Raw genomic sequence first — 17,502 nt, 5'->3', positions numbered from 1 at the left:
GCGCCGTGCTGCACGTCGTCGTGCCAGTCGCCGTCGTACGTCTCGGCGGCGTCGAACCAGTGCATCGTGCCCTTGCCCGCCTTCTTGCCGTCGACCCAGTCGCCTACCACACGTTCATATATCTATAGTATCAACTTGATAGTAGGGAGACCTTCGTAGACGTTGCCCGAGGCGTACTTCATCGTGCCCTTGCCGTGGCGCTGGCCCGTGACCCAGTCGCCTTCGTACTCGATGCCCTGGAACTCGTCGTAGACGAGCTTGCCGTAGCCGTGCTGGTAGCCGTGCACCCACGCGCCTTCGTACGACGTGACGCGGTTGCTGCTCATAAAGTAGCCGTGGCCGTGCCGGCGCCCGCGGCTCACGTCGCCCTCGTACCAGCTCTCGTCGGGCCAAACGTACTTGCCGCGGCCCGAGACCTCGTTGAACTCAAAGTCGCCTTCGTACGTAACGCCGTCGGGCCACGTGAGCGCGCCGTGGCCGTGCATGCGCCCACCGAGGAAGCTCCCGACATACACTTGGCCGTTGACAAAGGTCGCGCACCCGTGCCCGTGGAAGACGCCATGCTGCGTCTCGCCTTCGTAGCTCGCAATGATGAGCGCGGCCAAGCTCGGGTCCAGCGGGAACTGCGGCGCCGCCATCTCGGAAACGATCTGAAACGGCAGATGATGCAACGGTCATGCTGCTTCCTGCATGGACGAAGACCATCGAGGAAGGAATCATAAATCATGTTGATGCAAATAGTGAGCGGAGGAGGCTCATGCCATCGCCCGGCGCCGGTCGCCCGCGTACAAGCGCCCACCCTCGTCCCCATCCTCATCCTCATCTTCGTCGTCGTCGTCGTGGGGGAAGAGAACTCTGCACATGGCGTGGTAGCGCAGGCGGTAGGCCTCAAAGTCGGCGTGGAGCGCGCGGGCCTCGTCGTGGAAGTAGGCCAGGTCCGGCGTCGCCGCGTCGTCGAGGACGTCGTCGGTCGTCATGCGCGCGTCGGCCTCGTCCTGCAGCACGGGGAGGAGGAAGCTCCCGAGCGTCTCGTCCGCGGTCAGGTCCATCGTCCTCGTCTTCGGATCTTCGGATGCTTCGATCTTTGGCGAGTTCTTTTATGCGTTCTTTTAAGATCCCCGTTTCTTTATTGTCGACACCTCAACGAAATACTATTTGAGGTGCATATGTACACCATATCGTGCTGAAGCGAAATACCGGTACTAGTAGTTGCAAGATCGGGTTTGAGAATCAGCGCCGGCCGGTGTGAACAAAGTAGAGCACGAGCCCAAAGCCGATTTGGAGCAGAAGCGCGTACGCGACAAGGACGCCTATGCAGCGGCCAATGTCGACGTCCTCGAGGTTGAACTCGATGAGGATGGCCGGACTCCGGCCGGCAAACTCGTTGTGCATGAGCACTTGAAAGACGTACGAGTGGAACGCGAGCGTGTGGCACCAGCGCCAGTAAATTGGGATGCTCTCGCGCGCGACGAGGTAGCCCTGGCACAGCATAAACTGCCCGAAAAGACCCGCGCCGAGCGCGATGCCGCCGATCGCATGGCCCACGGCAGCGCCGAGCACGTGCACGACCGACTCGGCGACGATAAGGCCGAGGTAGAACGCGCCAAAGTACACGCCAAAGCCGCCGAGGCCCGCGGCCGGGACGACCAGCGACGTGCTGCAGAGCGCAATCATAAACAGAGCTGGAAGCGCGACGACAAAGTTGGCGACGACAAAGCTCAGGACGTTGACGCCCCAGTTGGCGCGCTCACGGGCAAACACCTATGGTATCAGTTCTGAGAGATAGTAGATATTCGATGGTACCGTACCGCTCGCTGTTCGAGGAAGAAGGGGAGTGCGGCGACGCTCATAAAGATACAGAACGCGGGCACGCCAAAGAGGAGCGCGACGAGGTTGGCGTCGTGGGCCGGCCCGGGCGTCGGGTGCATGTACATGGTGCCGGCCATGGCCGAGAGGAGCGAGTACATGACGAGGCGGACCCAAAAAATCCCCGGGTTCCGCAGTGTGTTCAAGAGGTTGCGATCGAGAAACACGACGATCTGCGCCAACGGCGACGGCCGCTGCGGTGCCACGCTCCACGGCGCACTCGCCGCCGCCTCGAGCAGCAACTGGTCCTACACCGGCGTCCGCCAGAGAGGAAGCTAGTGGCGTCGTACGTGGAGGGCGGTGTTGGCGACTGCATCTGCGAGCGCGTCAATGTCGGCGTGGCTGTGAAAGTCCGTGTTGACGATGCGCAAATAGTACTCGGCGGGACTCGTGTGCTCGGGGCAGTCGTACCTACTCACGTCCACTTCAGCCATTCAGAACCACGACGTGAGGAAACCCGAGGGGGCGAAAGTGCGCAACGATCGCTTGCGGCGGCCCGCGGTACACGGCGCGGCCCTGCGCGAGCAAGAGCACATTGTCAAAGAGCTGGAAGACGCGTGCGCTTGGCTGGTGGATCGTGCAGATTACGGTGCAGCGGTCGTCGCGACAGAGGCTGGCGATGCACTGAACGACGTTGAGTGTTGTCGCCGAGTCCAGCCCGGACGTCGGCTCGTCCAGCAAGAGCACGCGGGGCTGTTTCTATGGCGCATTGCTAAAAGGAATGATATAAATGTAGAGGGTATGTACGAGGAGCTCGATCGCGATGCTGAGGCGTCGCTTTTGGCCGCCCGAGAGCCCTTTGCGAAACATGTCCCCCACGAGCGTGTGCACGCACGACCGGAGCCCTAGCGCGTTGCTTTAGCGATTCCAACAAAACGACAGACGTACCCATGGCGTCGATGACGCGCTGCAGTCGGGTGTCGCGCTCGGCGGGCGATACGGTCGAAGGCAAGCTCAGGCGCGCGGCAAACTGAAGTGTCTCGAGGACCGTAAAGGATCCGAGAAGCGTGTCGTCCTGGGCGACGTACGAGGCGACGGCTCGGAACGACCTCGGTTCACGTGGCAGACCATTGAGAACAATGGCGCCTGTCGTCTTGCCACTCGAGATGCGGTCGGCGAGGAGGTCTAGCAGAGTTGTTTTCCCACTTCCCGAAGGGCCGAGGATCGCGAGGAACTCGCCGGGGCCGCAGCGCCCCGAGACGTCGTGCAGGATCGCCTTCTTGGAGCGAGCCGAATACGAGAGGTCTTTCCAGCTCAGTGTGCACGCTGGCAGCGTCTCGTTGCGCTTCCACATGATTGCAAATCAGAACTGAGCTCATGTTCGAACCCATGGCGATCTTTGGTGGCGGCGGGTACACTATTTTTTAGTATTTTCTGTTGAAGGTGAAAATAGTATAATGTTGCGATTGTCGCGACATCTCTACCATGCACTGTAAGGCCCACACGAGATAGACTCTTGGTACGTACACTTGTAATTGCATTTCACTCAGAAGGCAACCGCGTACGGCGCACACCGTGTCTATAAGCGCACGATTCCATTTCTTTACATTTTACATTATTTAGAGAAACTGCAAATGGTGTACACGGGCAACTTCAACGTGGGGCTGCCGACCAATCAGAAGCGGCGGCGGAGATCTTGTCGACGCATCCGACGCCATCGCTCATCATGGTAGTCATGTGTTCAAAGGATCACCATTCAATGTTCGTTGATTGAGTCAAGGCATCACACTAAATCAGACTGCATGCTGCTCGAATCTCCCGTCGCCACGAGCTTCAAAGAAGGCTTGCTCACGCCCACGTGGCATGAGGCGGCACAGCCGTGCACGCTTGGCTGGAGCCACCTCTCGTACACGGTGACGACGCGCAACAAGCCCAAGTCCATTCTGGTCGACGTGTCGGGGCGATGTGGGCCCCGCGAAATGCTTGCGATCCTCGGCCCGTCCGGGAGCGGCAAGACGACCCTCTTGGACCTGCTCGCCGACCGCATCTCGAGCGGCAAGACGACGGGCGCGATCGAAATCAACGGCGAGCCGCGCGACCACCGGAGCTTTCGGTCACTCGCCTCGTACGTCGCGCAAGAGGACGCGCTTCTCGGGTCCTTTACGGTCCTCGAGACGCTGCGCTTTGCCGCGCAGCTGAGCCTCCCGTCGTCCGTATCAGCGTCAACACGCGAGACTCGGGTGCTCGCCGCCATCGAGGATATGGGTGGGCTCCTCCTACTCCAACAAATAGTGTGTTTAAGCTCTCGTAGGCCTCTCGTCCTGCGTCGGCACGCGCGTTGGTGACATCTTTCGCAAAGGGCTCTCGGGCGGCCAGAAGCGGCGTCTTAGCATCGCGATCGAGCTCCTCGTAGGAACTGCCCTATTGAATATTGCGATCTATGGGAGTGTGTAGAAGGAGCCGACGATCCTACTGCTAGACGAGCCGACGTCGGGCCTCGATGCGGCGTCGACCGTCAGCGTCGTCGAACACCTTCGCCACATCAGTACCGACCGAGGTTGCACTGTGCTCTGCACAATCCACCAGCCGAGCTCCGACGTGTACGACTTGTTTACGTCTGTGCTGGTCCTTGCCGCCGGCCGCACCATGTATTTCGGCCCACCCCTCGGCGCGCTCAGCCACTTTGCAGCCGCGGGGTACCCCTGTCCGCCCATGACCAACCCCGCCGAGTTTTACCTCGAGCTGGTCAACGACGACTTCGATGGCCACGCTGACGTACTGGCGCTCGCCAGTGCATATGACCCGCGCCCCGTGCTGGTACCTGCTTTCCACTTAACTTTTGATCCTTGGTTGTAACGAGCAATAGGACATGCTGGAGATGGACCGCGCCAGCTTGCTTGGTATCACGGCAAGTGACGACGGCGCGTCCGCCTTTGCGCAAGGCCTCGCCCTGCTGCATCGCACGAGCATCAACAACGTGCGGGACCCCGGCGTGTACTGGGTGCGTCTGGCGATGTACACGGCTCTGTCGCTCACGACGGGCACGCTCTTCATCTCGACGAACGCGAACCTCAACGAAGGGAATCGCGTCGCGCTCCTGATTTACGTGCAAGCGTTCCTCGTCTTTATGAGCATCGCCGTTTTGCCCGTGTTCATCCAGCAGCGCGCGGTACAACATAGACTACTCTGTATCAAGTTGATACATTTCTAGGTGTTTGCGCGGGAGCGCGCCAACCACAACGTAGCCGTCGCGAGTGCCGTCGGTGCCAACTTTGTCGCGGCGCTGCCCGGCATCTTCCTTATCACCCTCCTCTCCGCGTCGATTGTGGTGCTGCTCGCGGACTTGCACAACTTTGGCTACTTTGTGCTCAACCTCTTCCTCACGCTCGTCGTCGCCGAGTCCTTCATGCACGTGATTGGCGCCATGGTGCCCCAGTACATTGTCGGCATCGCCCTCGCGTCTGGGATTTACGGTACGACATTGCGCGCCATCTTGATACAATATCAACTTGATACTAGGGATGTTCATGCTCTGCGAGGGCTTTATGGTGCCGCGGCCTGCGATGCCGTCGTACTGGCTCTGGGGCCACTACATGGCGTTCCACTCGTACTCGTTCGAGGCCTTCTTGTACAAGCAACTCACACCGACCAACTCGAGCGAAAGCCGCTTCCTCTTTGCGCGCTACGGGCTCGAGGACGTCGACTGCGACCGCAACATGCTCGTCCTCGCCTCGTACGCGCTCGCGCTCCAAGGCATCTACCTCGGTATTCTGCACCGCTTCCACACGGGTCGCCGGTAATTATGCACAACTTGTCCATGATGTTATTCTTGCACGGGGCCCAAGACGAGCGACGACTGCCGGCGCGTAAACGAGTTGCGGCGCAAGTACTGCGGCGCCTTGTCGCGGAGGAAGGTGGCGTGGATGTACTGGGCGACGGTCACGGGCAGCGGGACGCTGGGCACGCCCATGACGGCGCGCGCGACTTTGGTGAGCGCCTCGAGGAACTCGGGGTAGATCAGGTCGGCTTCGAGCACGAACGGGTCGAGCTCGTCGTCGTCGCTCTCGTCGTCCTCGGAGGGTTTTCGCACCAGCGCCAGCAGCGCCGAGACGCTCATGGTGCCCATGGCGCCAAACTCGCGCAAAAGCAGCACAAAGCTGCGCACGGAGATGTGAATGTCGTTCTCGGGCTGCTGCGCCACATCGCTGTCGAGGCGAGCGTACTTGGCAAAAATCGGCTCGAGCGTGTCGCGGTACTTGCGGAAGATGGCTTGGAGCGGTGCGTCGAGCACCTCGAGGCTCAGCGCCTCCATGGGCTCGATGCGCGCCGATGCGTGGTCGTGGATCTTGTCCTCGTAGAGGCACGTGAACGCGTCGGCGACCGTCATGTCGACCTACGCTCAGTTTCTACAACTTGTCCGGAAGAAGACGACACCTCGCCCCGCTCCAGTGCGTCATCCCACGCAAGGCGAACTAGAATCTCGCAGAATTCGCGGTACAAAATGACACGGTCCGGGTCGTGGACGTCGGTCCACTTTTCCCGCGGCGTCTCGATCGCGTCGATCGAGCGAGGGTGCACGTGTCGGCGCTACCCAACTCCGATCTTAGGACCACCCCTTTTAGTTTGCCAGTACCTTTTTCTCGCGCTGGATCCGCAGCTTTTTGACGGCCTTGTTTTGCGCGTTGCGGATCACGAGGAGGTACCGATCGAGCTTGCCCATGGTCACGTTGTGCAGTCGGCACTCGGCGCTGAACCGCCAGAGCTCCCGCATCTCCATCAGATCCAAGTGGTTGTCGGACGTCGGGGGCCCCGACGTGAGCACTGCTGATGCCCCCGCCCGCGTGGCATAGTGCCGGTAGACAAGGCGCAAGTCCGTGTTGGCCCGAAGCACCTACCTTTGGCGATGAAGGGATTTTCTGCAAGGAGCGTACGGCGTTTTGAGCGGCTTTGACCCCCCGCGCCTTTTCTTTTTCCGTGCCCTTGACCAGGTCGTCCACATATAAGATCATCGTTGGCGCTAGCTCTGCGTTTTTGGGCTTGTTGTCGTTGGCATCAACCATGTGATCGTTGTCGAATTGGCCTGCTCGATAGATTGATACTTTTCGTTGAAAGAAGGGTTTGTACCTTCATAAATCGTGCCATCTTCAAAGAAGAAGAGCCCGAGTCCGTGCTTGACGTTGTCTTCCCAGTGGCCTTCGTAGCGCGCGCCGCTGGCGTAGTAGAAGACGCCGTAGCCGTCCCGGACGCCGTTGGCAAACTCGCCTTCGTAACGGTGTTCGCGGTTCTTGAGCTTCCCGACCTTCCACGTGTGTACGCCGAACCCGTGCTGGTGGTCCTCGAGCCACCCGCCGTCGTACGTCTCTGCCCGGTCGAGCCACTGCATGCACCCCCGTCCAGTTTTCATGTCGCGGATCCAACTGCCTGCATCTGCGTCACGCCTCGCCTAAGTGTCTTCATGTAGTACCTTTGTAGACGAGCTTTTTCCCGTAGCGCATGATGCCGGCGCCGTCGCGAAGCCCGTCTCTCCAGTCGCCTTCGTACGCAATGCCTTTGGTCGCGTCGTAGACTTTGGTGCCGACGCCGTGCTCGCGGCCGTCGACCCACTCGCCATCGTACGCGACGTCGCCTTGGCTGAAGCGGCCAAGGCCGTGGCGCAGGCCGTGAAGCACGCCGCCCTCGTAGACGCTGCCGTCGGGCCAACTGTACTTGGCGTGGCCGCTGAGCTCGTCGTAGTCAAAGTCGCCTTCGTAAACGATGCCGTCCGGCCACACGATGCGGCCTTTCCCGTGCATGTGGCCCATCCAAAACGTGCCGGCGTACACTTGGCCGTTGATGAACGTGGCCGTGCCCGTCCCATGGTAGAACTTGCTGAGGCGCTCGCCCTTGTATGACGCGATGATCGCGGCCGTCAAGCTCGGCGCAAGCGGCGGCGGCGGCTGCTTGCGTGACATGACCTTTGGGCACAACGCGGTTTCATTGGCCTGCGTGCGATCCGAAATGACGATAATATTGTGCGTTTAATTTAATTAGCTAGACAAAGTAGAGCTGCGCCGCGTAGTAGAGACCGCACGAGAGAAGCGCAGCGGCGGCCAGCATCCCGATTGCGAGACCATATTGCGTGCACGGTCTGCGCAGAGCGTCGTCGGGGCGGCGGGCGCAAAAGGCGTAAAACATGATGCAGAGCCCGATGCCAAAGCCCGCGGCAAAGTCGGTCGCCGGAGCTGGCGGCGGCGGCGACGGCGTCTCGGCTTCTCGGACGTCGAGCGTGATGAGCGACTGCGCGCTGCCGTGCTTGCTCTCCAGCGACTGCATCTTGCGCTCAAACGCGGGCGTGTCGAGCGGCGGGCTCTTTCCTTCCCCTGACATATCGACGACTCTGCGAGTTTCCCATTCGACTAGAAACTGGTTATGCGTTCTGGAAGCTGCACCGGATATCTGGTACCCGGCTCGATGGCAGCCAGAGATGCGTCTGGATCGGCATTTCCCTATGTCTCCAAGGCTCAGATTGGCGAGTGCTCGGAACCTTCTTCCGCTCACGCTCGCGGCAGTTCCTTCAGGACGCGCAATCGATACTAGCTTTAGTACCCGCATACATCCTATGGGTCCCGCTATGAAACCAGCCCAGGTTCCCCGTCGAGCCCGCCACGGCTGTGCTGCTTTCAGAACTTCAAAAAGTGCAAGAGCCCGCAGACGCTGTTGAATCTACCGGTGGAATCTTGTGCCATTTTGTGCTCAATACGCTACCGACGAACGACCCTAGTTGAGTGTGTGCAGAGCTATCGAGACAACAGCGCCCGAATCTAGCTGGAGCTTGGCCTATACGTACGCACGGAACCAGCACGAGCGGAGATTTCTTCAACGAGCACGATTTTCGGACTCACTGGTCCTCGGCTACTCGGACCATCAACTGCCCTGTCATTGACAGAGGCGCTGCAAATCCATTTCGGCCAATCACCAATCGCGTCGAGCCCACTGGCCAATCGTTGCGCAGAGAAAAACGGAAATGACGACGATAATGCTCCAATCGCTAACAAGAAGACTTTGGATTGGCTCGTTTTCGCAGCAGTCCCAGCTCGTATCCTCTACAGCACTTCAAGATGACCGTCTCCGAGACGCTGGGCCAGCTCTTCCACTACCGGTACTGGCGGTCGTCGCCGCCGCCCTCGTCGGTGCAGCACCCTTCCAAGTCGGATGACGACGACGACGACGACGAAGCCTACGACGTCTACGTGGCGGCCGACACGCCTGTCTCGCTCGCGCCCATGTCCATGACACCGCCCGCCGCCTCGCACGGCCCTTCCTGGCGCCGGCACCGGGCCAAGACAGCGCGCTACCACCTGAGCAAGCTTGAGTCGATGGTCCACGACGAGCACGCAGACGCGATGCGCCCGTCGAGTGTCTTTTACGCGACGATCGGCATTGCGCTCCTCAGCGCGTTCCAGTTTGGCTGGCTCCTCTCGCAGCTCAACTACGTCCCGTTCAACGCCAACTGTGGCGCGAGCCCGATCCCAGCCGGCGACTGCCTCCTCTTTCCTCCGCACTCGGAGAACAAGTGGACGCTCGCGGTCGCAGCGTGGATCGCCGGCGGCGCCGTCGGGGCCATTTGCAGCGGCCTACCCGCCGACATCTTTGGCCGCAAGAAGACGCTAGGCGTCAACGCTCTCATCATCGTCTTTGGCGGTCTCATCCAAAGTCTAGCGACGACCCTCGAGACCTTTACCGTCGGACGGCTCGTGTCCGGCGTCGCGTCTGGTGTCGCCATCAACGTCTGCGAAGCGCTCATCTCGGAGATCTCGCCGTCGCAGATGCGCGGCACGTTCCTCACGGGCCTTCAGGTTGGCGTCGCGTTCGGTTCGCTCGCCGTCACGACTGCACACTACGCCCTTGACGACAGCGAGCTTCGGTGGCGGCTGCTCATGGGCGTCCCCGTCGTGCTCGGCGGCCTCCAGCTACTCTCGCTCCGCGTCATGGCGCAGAGCCCCGTGTGGCTCGTGGCCCACGACCGCCTCGACGACGCCAAAGCCGAAATGACGCGCCTCTACCAGACCATGGACGTCGACACGATCTTGCACGCGCTGGCGGCTGCCCACGCCGACGAAGCGACCGAGCTCAACGGGCGCAACCCCCGCGCCCTCCTTTTTTCGGCGCCGTTCCGCCAGCAGCTAATCATCGCGATCGTGCTCTGCGCCGCGCAGCAGCTCTGCGGCATACCGGCGATCATGTACTACTCGTCCAATATCTTTGCGGGAGCCGGCATCGCGGACCCGCGCGTCGGCAACACCGTCGTCAACGTCGTGCGCACCAGCACCATCTGCGTCGCGGCCGCCGTCATGGACAAGTACCCGCGCCGCACGCTCCTCCTGCGCGGCATGTCGCTGCAGGCCCTCGCCGCCGTCGGGCTCGTCGCGAGTCTCGTGTGCGGAAGCGCCCTCGGTGCGATTGTGGCCACCGGCGTCTTTGTCGTCGGCTTCTGCCTCTCGATCGGCCCCATGGCGTGGACGGTCTCGTCCGAGATCTTCCCCGACTACATGCAGGCGACTGCCGGTTCTCTTGGCACCATGTCGACATGGCTCGGCGACCTGCTCGTCGGCCTCTTGTACCCGACGCTCGCCCAAGGCAACGCACTCGGTAGCTACGCCTTTAGCATCTTTGCGGCACTTTTGGTCGGCTTCGTGCTCTTTGTTTATGTGTACGTTCCGGAAACCAACGGCCGCACGGCGGTCGAGATTCAAGCAGCGTTTGACCACGACGCACCGCCACCGTCGGGCCAGAACCACAGCGGCGACCCGTGGGGCACCGAGCTCCGCACCCTCGTCGCCTAAATCATAAATTCTGTACATCACTTGCTCGCTACGTTAGTCCAACAGCAGTGACGAAAGGCGGGTTCACAATGGAATGATGGACGGTTTCGCTGGCGCCGGTTTGGCCGTCCTGCGACGCGATGCGCGGGAGCCGTGCCAGCAGTGCCACAGCGATGTCAACGCCAAGCTCTTAGTGCACTGTGCTGTTTGTGGGCTGCACCGCCACACCTACTGCTTTGAACCGGCGCTGCTGGCGAACCCGAGTTACCGCAACCCGCGTTGGTGCTGCACCACTTGCCACGCTCCATCTGCATCGACGCATGCGCCAAAGCCAGCACTCTCGACGCTTGAATACGCCAAGCGCCGGGCGCTGCCGCTACCCAAACCCGCTCGGCGCGTAGCTCCGGCATTAGCGCCTCGGGACGACGACCGTAGCGATCGCCGGCGCGCGTCGGGCAAGTTTCGGCGCGTTGCGTGGGCGATGCTCCACTACCGGCGCCAACACCCGCCGCGCAAGGCAGTTGTGCTGGGATCCATCGCGAGCCGCGTCCGAGCGACCGTCATGCACGAGCTCACGCCCGAGGAGGAGGCTCGGCTCGGCGACTGGCACCTGAAATACCAAGACGCGCCCGAGAACGACGACGAATGGTACTTGCCCAAGAAGCCTCCTTCCGTGTCCGTCGAAGCTAGTGACGTGCCCGCATCACCCGTGCCAGACCCGACTGTCGTGCCCGAAGAGCCCGTGAATCCAGGTACGCAGCGTCTTTGAAGCGTCGCGCTGACGACGCACAGCGGCCTTGATCGTGCAGGCGCAGCTGCAGCTTCAGACAGCAACGAACGAAGCCACAAAGCGCCGAAAGCAGCAACGACACGTGGAGCTCATTCGCGCGAGTCGTGAGAGCCAAGCCGCGCGCCGGCTACAGCGCTGGTACCGGCGATGTCTCCAAGCCCGCGCCGACCTCCAGTCACAAACCCTGGCGGCCACGGTGATCAACCACTTTCTTCGCTCGGTCCTCGACAGGTGGCACCACCGCCAGTCCAAAGAAGCTTCGGCGGCTCGCCTGCTTCAATCCCAGCGCGCCCACGACGCCAAAGTACAACTCGTGACGCTGCGCTTCTGTGGTGCGATGGCTCTGGCGATAGGTCGCTTTGCTCCACACCAAGCGAGTGGCCAAGGCCCGGGCGCGCATCGGCGTCTTCCTCGTCGACGACGTCCTACCGTACATCAGTCTCCGGGTCCACGGCGCCATTTGTATACAGGCGCAATGGCGCATGCACGTGTGCCGTCGCCGGTACTTGCAAAACCCGCGGCAAGTCAGCGCCCGCCGGCTCCAGCGCGCATGGCGTCGGTACCGAGCGCGCTGCCGACGGCTGGCACAGGCCAGCACCGTCCTCTCTCGCTTTGCCCAGCGCTGGCGCGTGCGTCGGCTCCTTCGCCGCGAGAAGAGCCGCCTCGCTCTGGTCGAGTATTGGCTCAGAGAGAGTTGGCTCACCTGCGAGTAGCTCACGGCGGTGCGCGCTCTGAACGCGATCGAGTTTGACCCGGCGACGGCGACACCCGCGCAGCTTTTTCTCGATCTCGGAACGTACTGGCACAGTCGCGGCGAGCTCTGGACCGCCGCGCTCTGCTTTGAGCGTACGTAGCTGGAAGCATGGGCTCGAATAAGCTCTACGTTGTAGGCGGCATGCGCCACGGCGGGCAACCAAGCGCCAAAGTGCTCCTCGCGATGGGCGAGAGCCACCACACAGCGTGGCACGTCGCTTGCGATGAGTTGAGTTTGCAAAAGGCCTACACCAGCTACAAGGCCGGGCTCGCGCGCGATACGAGCATCAAGGACCCGCACATCCTCTTTGACTTTGCGCTCGTGCTCATCGAAAGCCGCGAGTATGCCCCGGGCCTCGACTTGCTCCAGCACCTCCTTAGTTTGTACCCAACGTTCGACCAGATCCCACTGGTGCTGCTCTGGACAGGTGCACCACGCTTGAAGTAGCAGCGTTAATTGATATCTTTGTAGGCGTGGTACTGCTGCATCTTCGCCGGTGCTCGGAGAGCTTGCGCCGCTTCACATTGCTCATGGACGCGCCGCCCGTCGCGTACTCTGCCGCAGACATGACGCTCCTCTGCGCGCTCTGCTACCATGGCTTGGGCAACGCAGCCGACTGCAAGCAAGGTGTAGTTGCTTCTCGGCGAATAGTACTACTTGTTGAGTGTTTTTTGGTCTAGGCTTGGTGACGGCCATGTCGCTGCTCAAGGCCACCCGCCGGAAAACGACGACCAACGAAGCGCTCTTCGATTTGGGCAAGCGGTCGCTCCAGGCGCGGCAGTACCTCTTGGCCTACAACGTGCTCTTCTTTGGCCTCCGCCGCGCCAAGCACTCGACCAGCGACGCGTGGGTCTGTTTCAGCGACACGCTCCGACACCTCGGCCAGCTCGACGAGAGCAAGCAAGCGCTTGATGCAGCGCTGGCCCTGAACAGCACGAGCTCGCGGGCGCTCACAGCCGTGGCCCAGTGGCCGCCGCCGCTGCATGCGTTCGTGGCGGCGGTGACGTCGAAGACAGATGCTGCGTATCTGCAGAGCCTCGTTGGCGACGCGCGACAACCGAGCTAAGCTGATATCCTTCTTTGGTCCCAGCGCAGAGACCTGTCGCGAATCTTGGCAAGGGACACGGAGATGGCACGGAGCTGCGCATGACACCGGCGGGTCACGCTGGCCGATGACAGGCGTTGTGGATTGGCCAGCTAACCGAGATAGCGCGCTGGGATTGGCTCATTACGGATGCAGGGGCCAGGCCCGTGCGATCTGATTGGCTGCACGTCGCGTGTGACAAACCCAGATGCACCCCGGCCAGCTTCTCCGCCCACAAGAATAAAATTATGCGGGCACCCAGCTAAATTGTATAGCTGAATTGATTCTGGCATTTAATGGAGCGGGCACGCCCGTGGGCCGACATTGTCCAACTTCATTACTTCGACGCATATCACCACGATGCTCGGCCGCGCCAGCACGCTCCGCGCCGCCTTGGTTAAGCCGACCGCGGGCCACCGCCGGCGCCAGCACACGCAAGCCGGCGTCGGCCCGACCCTCTTTGGCGGCAGCGTCTTTGGCCTCGCGCTGCTGTCGTCGCTCGCCGAGCCCAAGCCGCTCGCGCAGGCGGAAGCCGCCATGCTTCTCAAGCCGGACCCGCTCAGCACCAAGTACCACGTCGGCGGCATCATTGGCTCGGGCGGCTTTGCGCGCGTCTGCGCTGGCCGCGAGAAGCTATCGGACACGCCAGTCGCGATCAAGAAGCTCTCCAAGGCGCTGACGTCGAAAGCACGCTTCGAGCAAGAGGTGTCGATTCTGACGCAAGTGCAAGGCAATGACGCCGTCGTGCAGCTCAAAGAGGCCTTTGAGACGCCGGAAGACTACGTGCTCGTGACCGAGTACATCCAGGGCGGCGAGCTCTTTGACCGCCTCTTGAGCCACGGCACGTACTCGGAAGCGCAGGCCAAGGCGCTCATGCGCGAGATTTCGTCCGCGCTGCAGCATTTGCACGCGCAAAACGTCGTCCACGCCGACGTCAAGCCCGAGAACATCTTGCTGCAGTCCAAGAACGACTCGGCGCGCATGATCCTCATCGACTTTGGTCTCTCGTTCCACGTCAACGACCGGACATCCAACCACCGCTGGGACGGCTCGGGCACCATGGCGTACGCTGCGCCTGAGGTGCTCAAGAAGGAGACGATCAGCAGCGCCATCGATATGTGGGCGCTTGGCGTCGTGCTCTACGTGCTCCTCGCCGGGTTCCACCCGTTCGACCCGACCAACGAGGCGTCGGACCGCGACTTGCGCGAGTGCATCATTGCCGGTCAGTATGACTTCAACCATGAAGCCTGGACCGATGTCTCGAACGACGCCAAGGACCTCATCCGGCAACTGCTCCAGGTCGACGCATGCCAACGCCCAAGCGCTACCAGCGTCCTCTCGCACCCGTGGATGCAAGCGTAGGCGTACAACCCCAACCCCATTTCTTATAGCTCTAATTTATACGCCAGTTCATCTGTATCATGCTGCAAGCTACTTCAAGTGGGATGATCTGGTTGGGTGCGGCCTTCTCGTTTCTTCGCAACCACCCCTGGGCGCAACCCTCTCGGAGCACCCGATTTCCTCTGGCCTTCTTGGCCCGAGTCTTTACATCTTGAAGCGGCTTGCACCTCAAGAGTGGGCTTTAGACGCGCTGCAGACAGGACCACGGGATCCCCCGATCTTCTACCGTATCACAAAGTTGGATTGGCCAAAAGTCGCTGGATTTCAAATATTTCCAGCCAATGAAGCAGCATCAAGGTTTGCACCAATCATACACGACCAGGTTTATTCACGCAACATGGTCGCCCGGGTCTACGTCGGCGGTCTGCCACCGGACGTGACGGAGGCCGACCTGCGCATGCGCTTCGGCAAGATCGCGGGCGTGACGATCGAGGCCATCGATATGGTCCTCCTCGGCGAGAAGGGCCGCGGTATCCGCGACTTTTGCTACATCAACCTCGTGGGTCCGTCGCCCGAGGCCGAGGCCGCGGCCGTCGCCCAATACCAACAAGCGTACAACAACACCAAGTGGAAGGGCAAGCGACTGCGCGTTGAGCTTGCCGAGCCCAGCTTTGAGGCCCGGCGCCTTGCCGAGCTCGCCGAGATCCAAGCCAACGTCGCTGCCGCCGCGGCCGCGCGGTCGGTCGGCCCGCCCCGCGCGACGCCGACGCTCAAGACGGCGTACGCTGGCACCCGCATCGTCTTTTAATACATGAAAACGACTGGTACGACTTAGGCTTCGAGATCGTGGGCTTTGATGGGCGTGAGGCAATGGCGCGTCTCGACGCACTCGTACGCCGTCATGTGCAACTCGATGAGCTCGTGGAGCGGCGCGTGCACCTTGGGGATTTCCAGCAGCGGCAGGTCAAGGAAGTAGCCGTAGAGGCACCGGATGACCTCGGGGTGCGCGACAAGGAGCACCGGCGACCGGCTGCGCTCGAGCTCAAAGATGACGGGCTCGAGGCGCGTGATGACGTCCACGTAGCTCTCGCCCAGTGGGTACCGATACCAGAGGCGGTTGGCAGCGCGCATCGCGTACTCCCTAGGTTTACATGAGTAATTTCGTAGTCATTTTCACAGAGGCCTACTGGGCGTGGTGGAGCTTGAGCTCGGAGCGGGTCAAGTGCGAGTAGGCGCCGGCCTCGAGCGGCCGGAGGGCGCGCCACTGCACGCGCGTGTGGCTCTCAATGTGGCGGACTGTCGCACGCGCGCACTTGGCCGTCGAGTACCAGAGGCTCAGCGCACTCGGCGCCGTTTCCGGGTTCTCGGATAAGAACTTGGCGAGCGCCCTAGTCACGAGCTCTATCAGATCGAGAACGAGATGCGTTGGCTAGCTTTACACGCTGTACTCGACGCCGCGGGGCGTGAGCTCGGCCTCGCCACCGAGACGCGCGCTGAGGTCGTTCATGCTCTCACCGTGGCTCGAGAGGTAAATGGGTCGCGGCACGATGTGCAAGTTGCTGATGAACGAGAGGATCTTCATCGGGAGGTACCCGTGAATGCGGTTCATGATGAGCTAGCGACGACACGTGTGAGATATACTAACTAATAGTCGCTCGTACCTTGGTGCCGGCGTCAATCACCTTGACATAGGAAAAAATCTCGTCGGCGGCGCCGAGCGCCTCGTAGTTTTTACGGTAGTTGGCGATGCGTTTCCGGAAATCCTCGACCGCCATCTCGGGCGTCACGCCACGGTAGTCGGGCGACCGCAGCTTCGTGTCGCTACGCATAGTCGATATGAACTACTAACTACGAAAGATGCCACTGTACATGATGTTGCGCTCGATGATGGCTTCGTCGTCGCAGACACTCTCGATGAAGAGGAGGTGGAAGCCGTCGGTCTCGGCGATCCGTTTCTATCAACTTGATAGGTCAACCTCCGATGGCATCGGAAGCGCACCTCGATCCAGAGCCGGCGTTCGAGCGTCGAGTTGGTTCCGTCGTAGATGGCGACCTCGCCCTCGTTGTTGAGGTAGTTGAGCATGTCGTCCATCGCGGCCTCGGCCATCTCCATGCGCTGCTTCTGCCCCAACGGGTTTTGCGGGTCGAAAAAGTCGGCGCCGTGCTCCGCGCCGAGGAGCTTGCGCCGGTAGTTGCCAATGTTGAAGACGCGCGTCGCGTAGTTGATCCAGTTGAGGTACCGAGCGACCTGCTTTCTGCATGAGACTTGACACTTCGTGTTCAGGAGGTAGCACCTTGCGGGCCATGTACGACTTGCCGCGGCCAGGCAAGCCGACCATGACGACGACCAGCTTCCCACCTTGGTTGCGCCCTTCGTGCATGAGGTCCGTCTTTTTGTCGTACTCCTATGCACCATTGCTGGCATGGGATCGGCAAGGCGGAGGGCATACCTCGGACGTCAAGATACTCGACGATGCAATCGACGGCCGTCGGCGCAGCGGCGAGAGGCCGGCCATCGAGATGCCGAGCTCGTGCATGAGCGTCACAGCGGTTTTGTGCTAGCACGCGCATGAGTCTCGCCATTCATGGCCATGGTCGTACGAGGTGGTTGTCGACCGAGCGGGCGGGGGTCGCGTAGGGCTGTGGCCGGAGCGGCGCGTCGGTGTCGAGGCGCGAGAGCGTCTTCCTGGGCTTGCGCGCAAAGTTGCGCTGGCGGGCGAGGACGACGGACGAGTAGACGACGAGCGTCGCGACGAGGATGAGCCCGACCTGGCTCGCTGCGGCTGGCATCGCAAAGCTGTGGATACTGGATTTTTCAAGAAATCCACGACCAGGAATAAAAAGAAATCGCGCTCGCCATACAAACACCAAGTCTACAAAAATACGCACCATTTTATGATGCGTTACAGACAGGACCAACGGACGC

At 61.3% G+C, this 17,502-nt stretch overlaps 11 protein-coding genes across 12 annotated transcripts in view; 5 read left to right on the top strand and 6 right to left on the bottom strand.

The window, feature by feature from the left end:
• The window catches only part of SDRG_11569 (hypothetical protein), a gene marked incomplete at both ends in the record, with an annotated part of 2,093 nt that extends 1,455 nt beyond the window's left edge, over positions 1-638 (bottom strand). Inside the window, 2 exons of the mRNA XM_008617611.1 lie at positions 15-103; positions 152-638. Coding sequence (XP_008615833.1) covers positions 15-103; positions 152-638 — 576 coding nt within the window. The remainder of the gene's footprint in view (positions 1-14; positions 104-151) is intronic.
• A 117-nt stretch (positions 639-755) lies between these two features.
• Positions 756-1,049, bottom strand: SDRG_11568 (hypothetical protein; the record flags this gene model as incomplete). The annotated part of the gene is made up of 1 exon (XM_008617610.1): positions 756-1,049. The coding sequence occupies one exon, from the start codon at positions 1,047-1,049 to the stop codon at positions 756-758; it is 294 nt and encodes a 97-aa protein (XP_008615832.1).
• A 181-nt stretch (positions 1,050-1,230) lies between these two features.
• On the bottom strand, positions 1,231-3,160 carry SDRG_11567 (hypothetical protein; the record flags this gene model as incomplete). The annotated part of the gene is made up of 6 exons (XM_008617609.1): positions 1,231-1,761; positions 1,809-2,114; positions 2,157-2,277; positions 2,324-2,565; positions 2,614-2,711; positions 2,755-3,160. 6 exons carry the CDS (start codon positions 3,158-3,160, stop codon positions 1,231-1,233), a joined length of 1,704 nt encoding a protein of 567 aa, XP_008615831.1.
• A 406-nt stretch (positions 3,161-3,566) lies between these two features.
• Positions 3,567-5,627, top strand: SDRG_11566. Of its 2 annotated transcripts, none has more exons than XM_008617608.1 (6): positions 3,567-4,071; positions 4,118-4,215; positions 4,264-4,623; positions 4,673-4,975; positions 5,018-5,279; positions 5,326-5,627. In XM_008617608.1, the coding sequence occupies exons 1-6, from the start codon at positions 3,609-3,611 to the stop codon at positions 5,604-5,606; spliced, it is 1,767 nt and encodes a 588-aa protein (XP_008615830.1). In that variant the 5' UTR covers positions 3,567-3,608; the 3' UTR covers positions 5,607-5,627. The 2 variants fall into 2 exon arrangements, with proteins under 2 accessions (XP_008615830.1, XP_008615829.1); XM_008617607.1 differs by having other exon boundaries at positions 4,261-4,623.
• On the bottom strand, positions 5,585-7,791 carry SDRG_11565 (hypothetical protein). The gene is made up of 6 exons (XM_008617606.1): positions 7,271-7,791; positions 6,931-7,227; positions 6,738-6,886; positions 6,440-6,697; positions 6,241-6,393; positions 5,585-6,199 (listed from the first exon to the last, which is right to left on the bottom strand). The coding sequence occupies exons 1-6, from the start codon at positions 7,755-7,757 to the stop codon at positions 5,630-5,632; spliced, it is 1,914 nt and encodes a 637-aa protein (XP_008615828.1). The 5' UTR covers positions 7,758-7,791; the 3' UTR covers positions 5,585-5,629.
• Position 7,792: 1 nt separating this feature from the next.
• SDRG_11564 (hypothetical protein) lies at positions 7,793-8,253 on the bottom strand. Its single transcript, XM_008617605.1, has one exon. The coding sequence runs from the start codon at positions 8,170-8,172 to the stop codon at positions 7,837-7,839; it is 336 nt and encodes a 111-aa protein (XP_008615827.1). The 5' UTR covers positions 8,173-8,253; the 3' UTR covers positions 7,793-7,836.
• Positions 8,254-8,880: 627 nt separating this feature from the next.
• Positions 8,881-10,659, top strand: SDRG_11563 (hypothetical protein). Its single transcript, XM_008617604.1, has one exon. The coding sequence runs from the start codon at positions 8,904-8,906 to the stop codon at positions 10,626-10,628; it is 1,725 nt and encodes a 574-aa protein (XP_008615826.1). The 5' UTR covers positions 8,881-8,903; the 3' UTR covers positions 10,629-10,659.
• On the top strand, positions 10,660-13,382 carry SDRG_11562 (hypothetical protein). Its single transcript, XM_008617603.1, has 7 exons — positions 10,660-11,359; positions 11,400-11,701; positions 11,751-12,068; positions 12,111-12,243; positions 12,288-12,578; positions 12,623-12,778; positions 12,832-13,382. Exons 1-7 carry the CDS (start codon positions 10,702-10,704, stop codon positions 13,215-13,217), a joined length of 2,244 nt encoding a protein of 747 aa, XP_008615825.1. The 5' UTR covers positions 10,660-10,701; the 3' UTR covers positions 13,218-13,382.
• A 2-nt stretch (positions 13,383-13,384) lies between these two features.
• On the top strand, positions 13,385-14,654 carry SDRG_11561 (CAMK protein kinase). Its single transcript, XM_008617602.1, has one exon. The coding sequence runs from the start codon at positions 13,596-13,598 to the stop codon at positions 14,595-14,597; it is 1,002 nt and encodes a 333-aa protein (XP_008615824.1). The 5' UTR covers positions 13,385-13,595; the 3' UTR covers positions 14,598-14,654.
• A 319-nt stretch (positions 14,655-14,973) lies between these two features.
• On the top strand, positions 14,974-15,384 carry SDRG_11560 (hypothetical protein; the record flags this gene model as incomplete). Its single annotated transcript, XM_008617601.1, has 1 exon — positions 14,974-15,384. The coding sequence occupies one exon, from the start codon at positions 14,974-14,976 to the stop codon at positions 15,382-15,384; it is 411 nt and encodes a 136-aa protein (XP_008615823.1).
• On the bottom strand, positions 15,358-17,405 carry SDRG_11559 (hypothetical protein). Its single transcript, XM_008617600.1, has 9 exons — positions 17,178-17,405; positions 17,027-17,134; positions 16,871-16,981; positions 16,576-16,824; positions 16,446-16,531; positions 16,238-16,397; positions 16,016-16,191; positions 15,764-15,964; positions 15,358-15,717 (listed from the first exon to the last, which is right to left on the bottom strand). Exons 1-9 carry the CDS (start codon positions 17,364-17,366, stop codon positions 15,408-15,410), a joined length of 1,590 nt encoding a protein of 529 aa, XP_008615822.1. The 5' UTR covers positions 17,367-17,405; the 3' UTR covers positions 15,358-15,407.
• Between the last annotated feature and the right edge of the window lie 97 nt (positions 17,406-17,502).

This window comes from Saprolegnia diclina, assembly GCF_000281045.1.
Source record: "Saprolegnia diclina VS20 unplaced genomic scaffold supercont1.42, whole genome shotgun sequence".
NCBI lineage: Eukaryota > Oomycota > Saprolegniomycetes > Saprolegniales > Saprolegniaceae > Saprolegnia > Saprolegnia diclina.
Note: the sequence above shows the minus strand (reverse complement) of the source record. Positions and strands in the feature narration are given on the sequence as shown.

Bases quoted from the DNA above. Each gene is read 5' to 3' on its own strand.
- SDRG_11566 (XM_008617607.1), top strand. From the start codon at position 3,609: ATGCTGCTCGAATCTCCCGTCGCCACGAGCTTCAAAGAAGGCTTGCTC. The intron at 4,624-4,672 runs GTACCTGCTTTC...AACGAGCAATAG, and splicing joins ATGACCCGCGCCCCGTGCTG to GACATGCTGGAGATGGACCG. The intron at 4,976-5,017 runs GTACAACATAGA...ATACATTTCTAG, and splicing joins TGTTCATCCAGCAGCGCGCG to GTGTTTGCGCGGGAGCGCGC.
- SDRG_11565 (XM_008617606.1), bottom strand. From the start codon at position 7,757: ATGTCACGCAAGCAGCCGCCGCCGCCGCTTGCGCCGAGCTTGACGGCC. The intron at 6,887-6,930 runs GTACAAACCCTT...TCTATCGAGCAG, and splicing joins AGATGGCACGATTTATGAAG to GCCAATTCGACAACGATCAC. The intron at 6,698-6,737 runs GTACGCTCCTTG...CGCCAAAGGTAG, and splicing joins TCAAAGCCGCTCAAAACGCC to GTGCTTCGGGCCAACACGGA.
- SDRG_11564 (XM_008617605.1), bottom strand. From the start codon at position 8,172: ATGTCAGGGGAAGGAAAGAGCCCGCCGCTCGACACGCCCGCGTTTGAG.
- SDRG_11563 (XM_008617604.1), top strand. From the start codon at position 8,904: ATGACCGTCTCCGAGACGCTGGGCCAGCTCTTCCACTACCGGTACTGG.
- SDRG_11562 (XM_008617603.1), top strand. From the start codon at position 10,702: ATGATGGACGGTTTCGCTGGCGCCGGTTTGGCCGTCCTGCGACGCGAT. The intron at 11,360-11,399 runs GTACGCAGCGTC...GACGACGCACAG, and splicing joins CGAAGAGCCCGTGAATCCAG to CGGCCTTGATCGTGCAGGCG. The intron at 12,069-12,110 runs GTCGAGTATTGG...ACCTGCGAGTAG, and splicing joins AGAAGAGCCGCCTCGCTCTG to CTCACGGCGGTGCGCGCTCT.
- SDRG_11561 (XM_008617602.1), top strand. From the start codon at position 13,596: ATGCTCGGCCGCGCCAGCACGCTCCGCGCCGCCTTGGTTAAGCCGACC.
- SDRG_11559 (XM_008617600.1), bottom strand. From the start codon at position 17,366: ATGCCAGCCGCAGCGAGCCAGGTCGGGCTCATCCTCGTCGCGACGCTC. The intron at 16,532-16,575 runs GTGCGCTTCCGA...TCAAGTTGATAG, and splicing joins AACGCCGGCTCTGGATCGAG to AAACGGATCGCCGAGACCGA. The intron at 15,718-15,763 runs GTAGGCCTCTGT...ATGTAAACCTAG, and splicing joins CTCAAGCTCCACCACGCCCA to GGAGTACGCGATGCGCGCTG.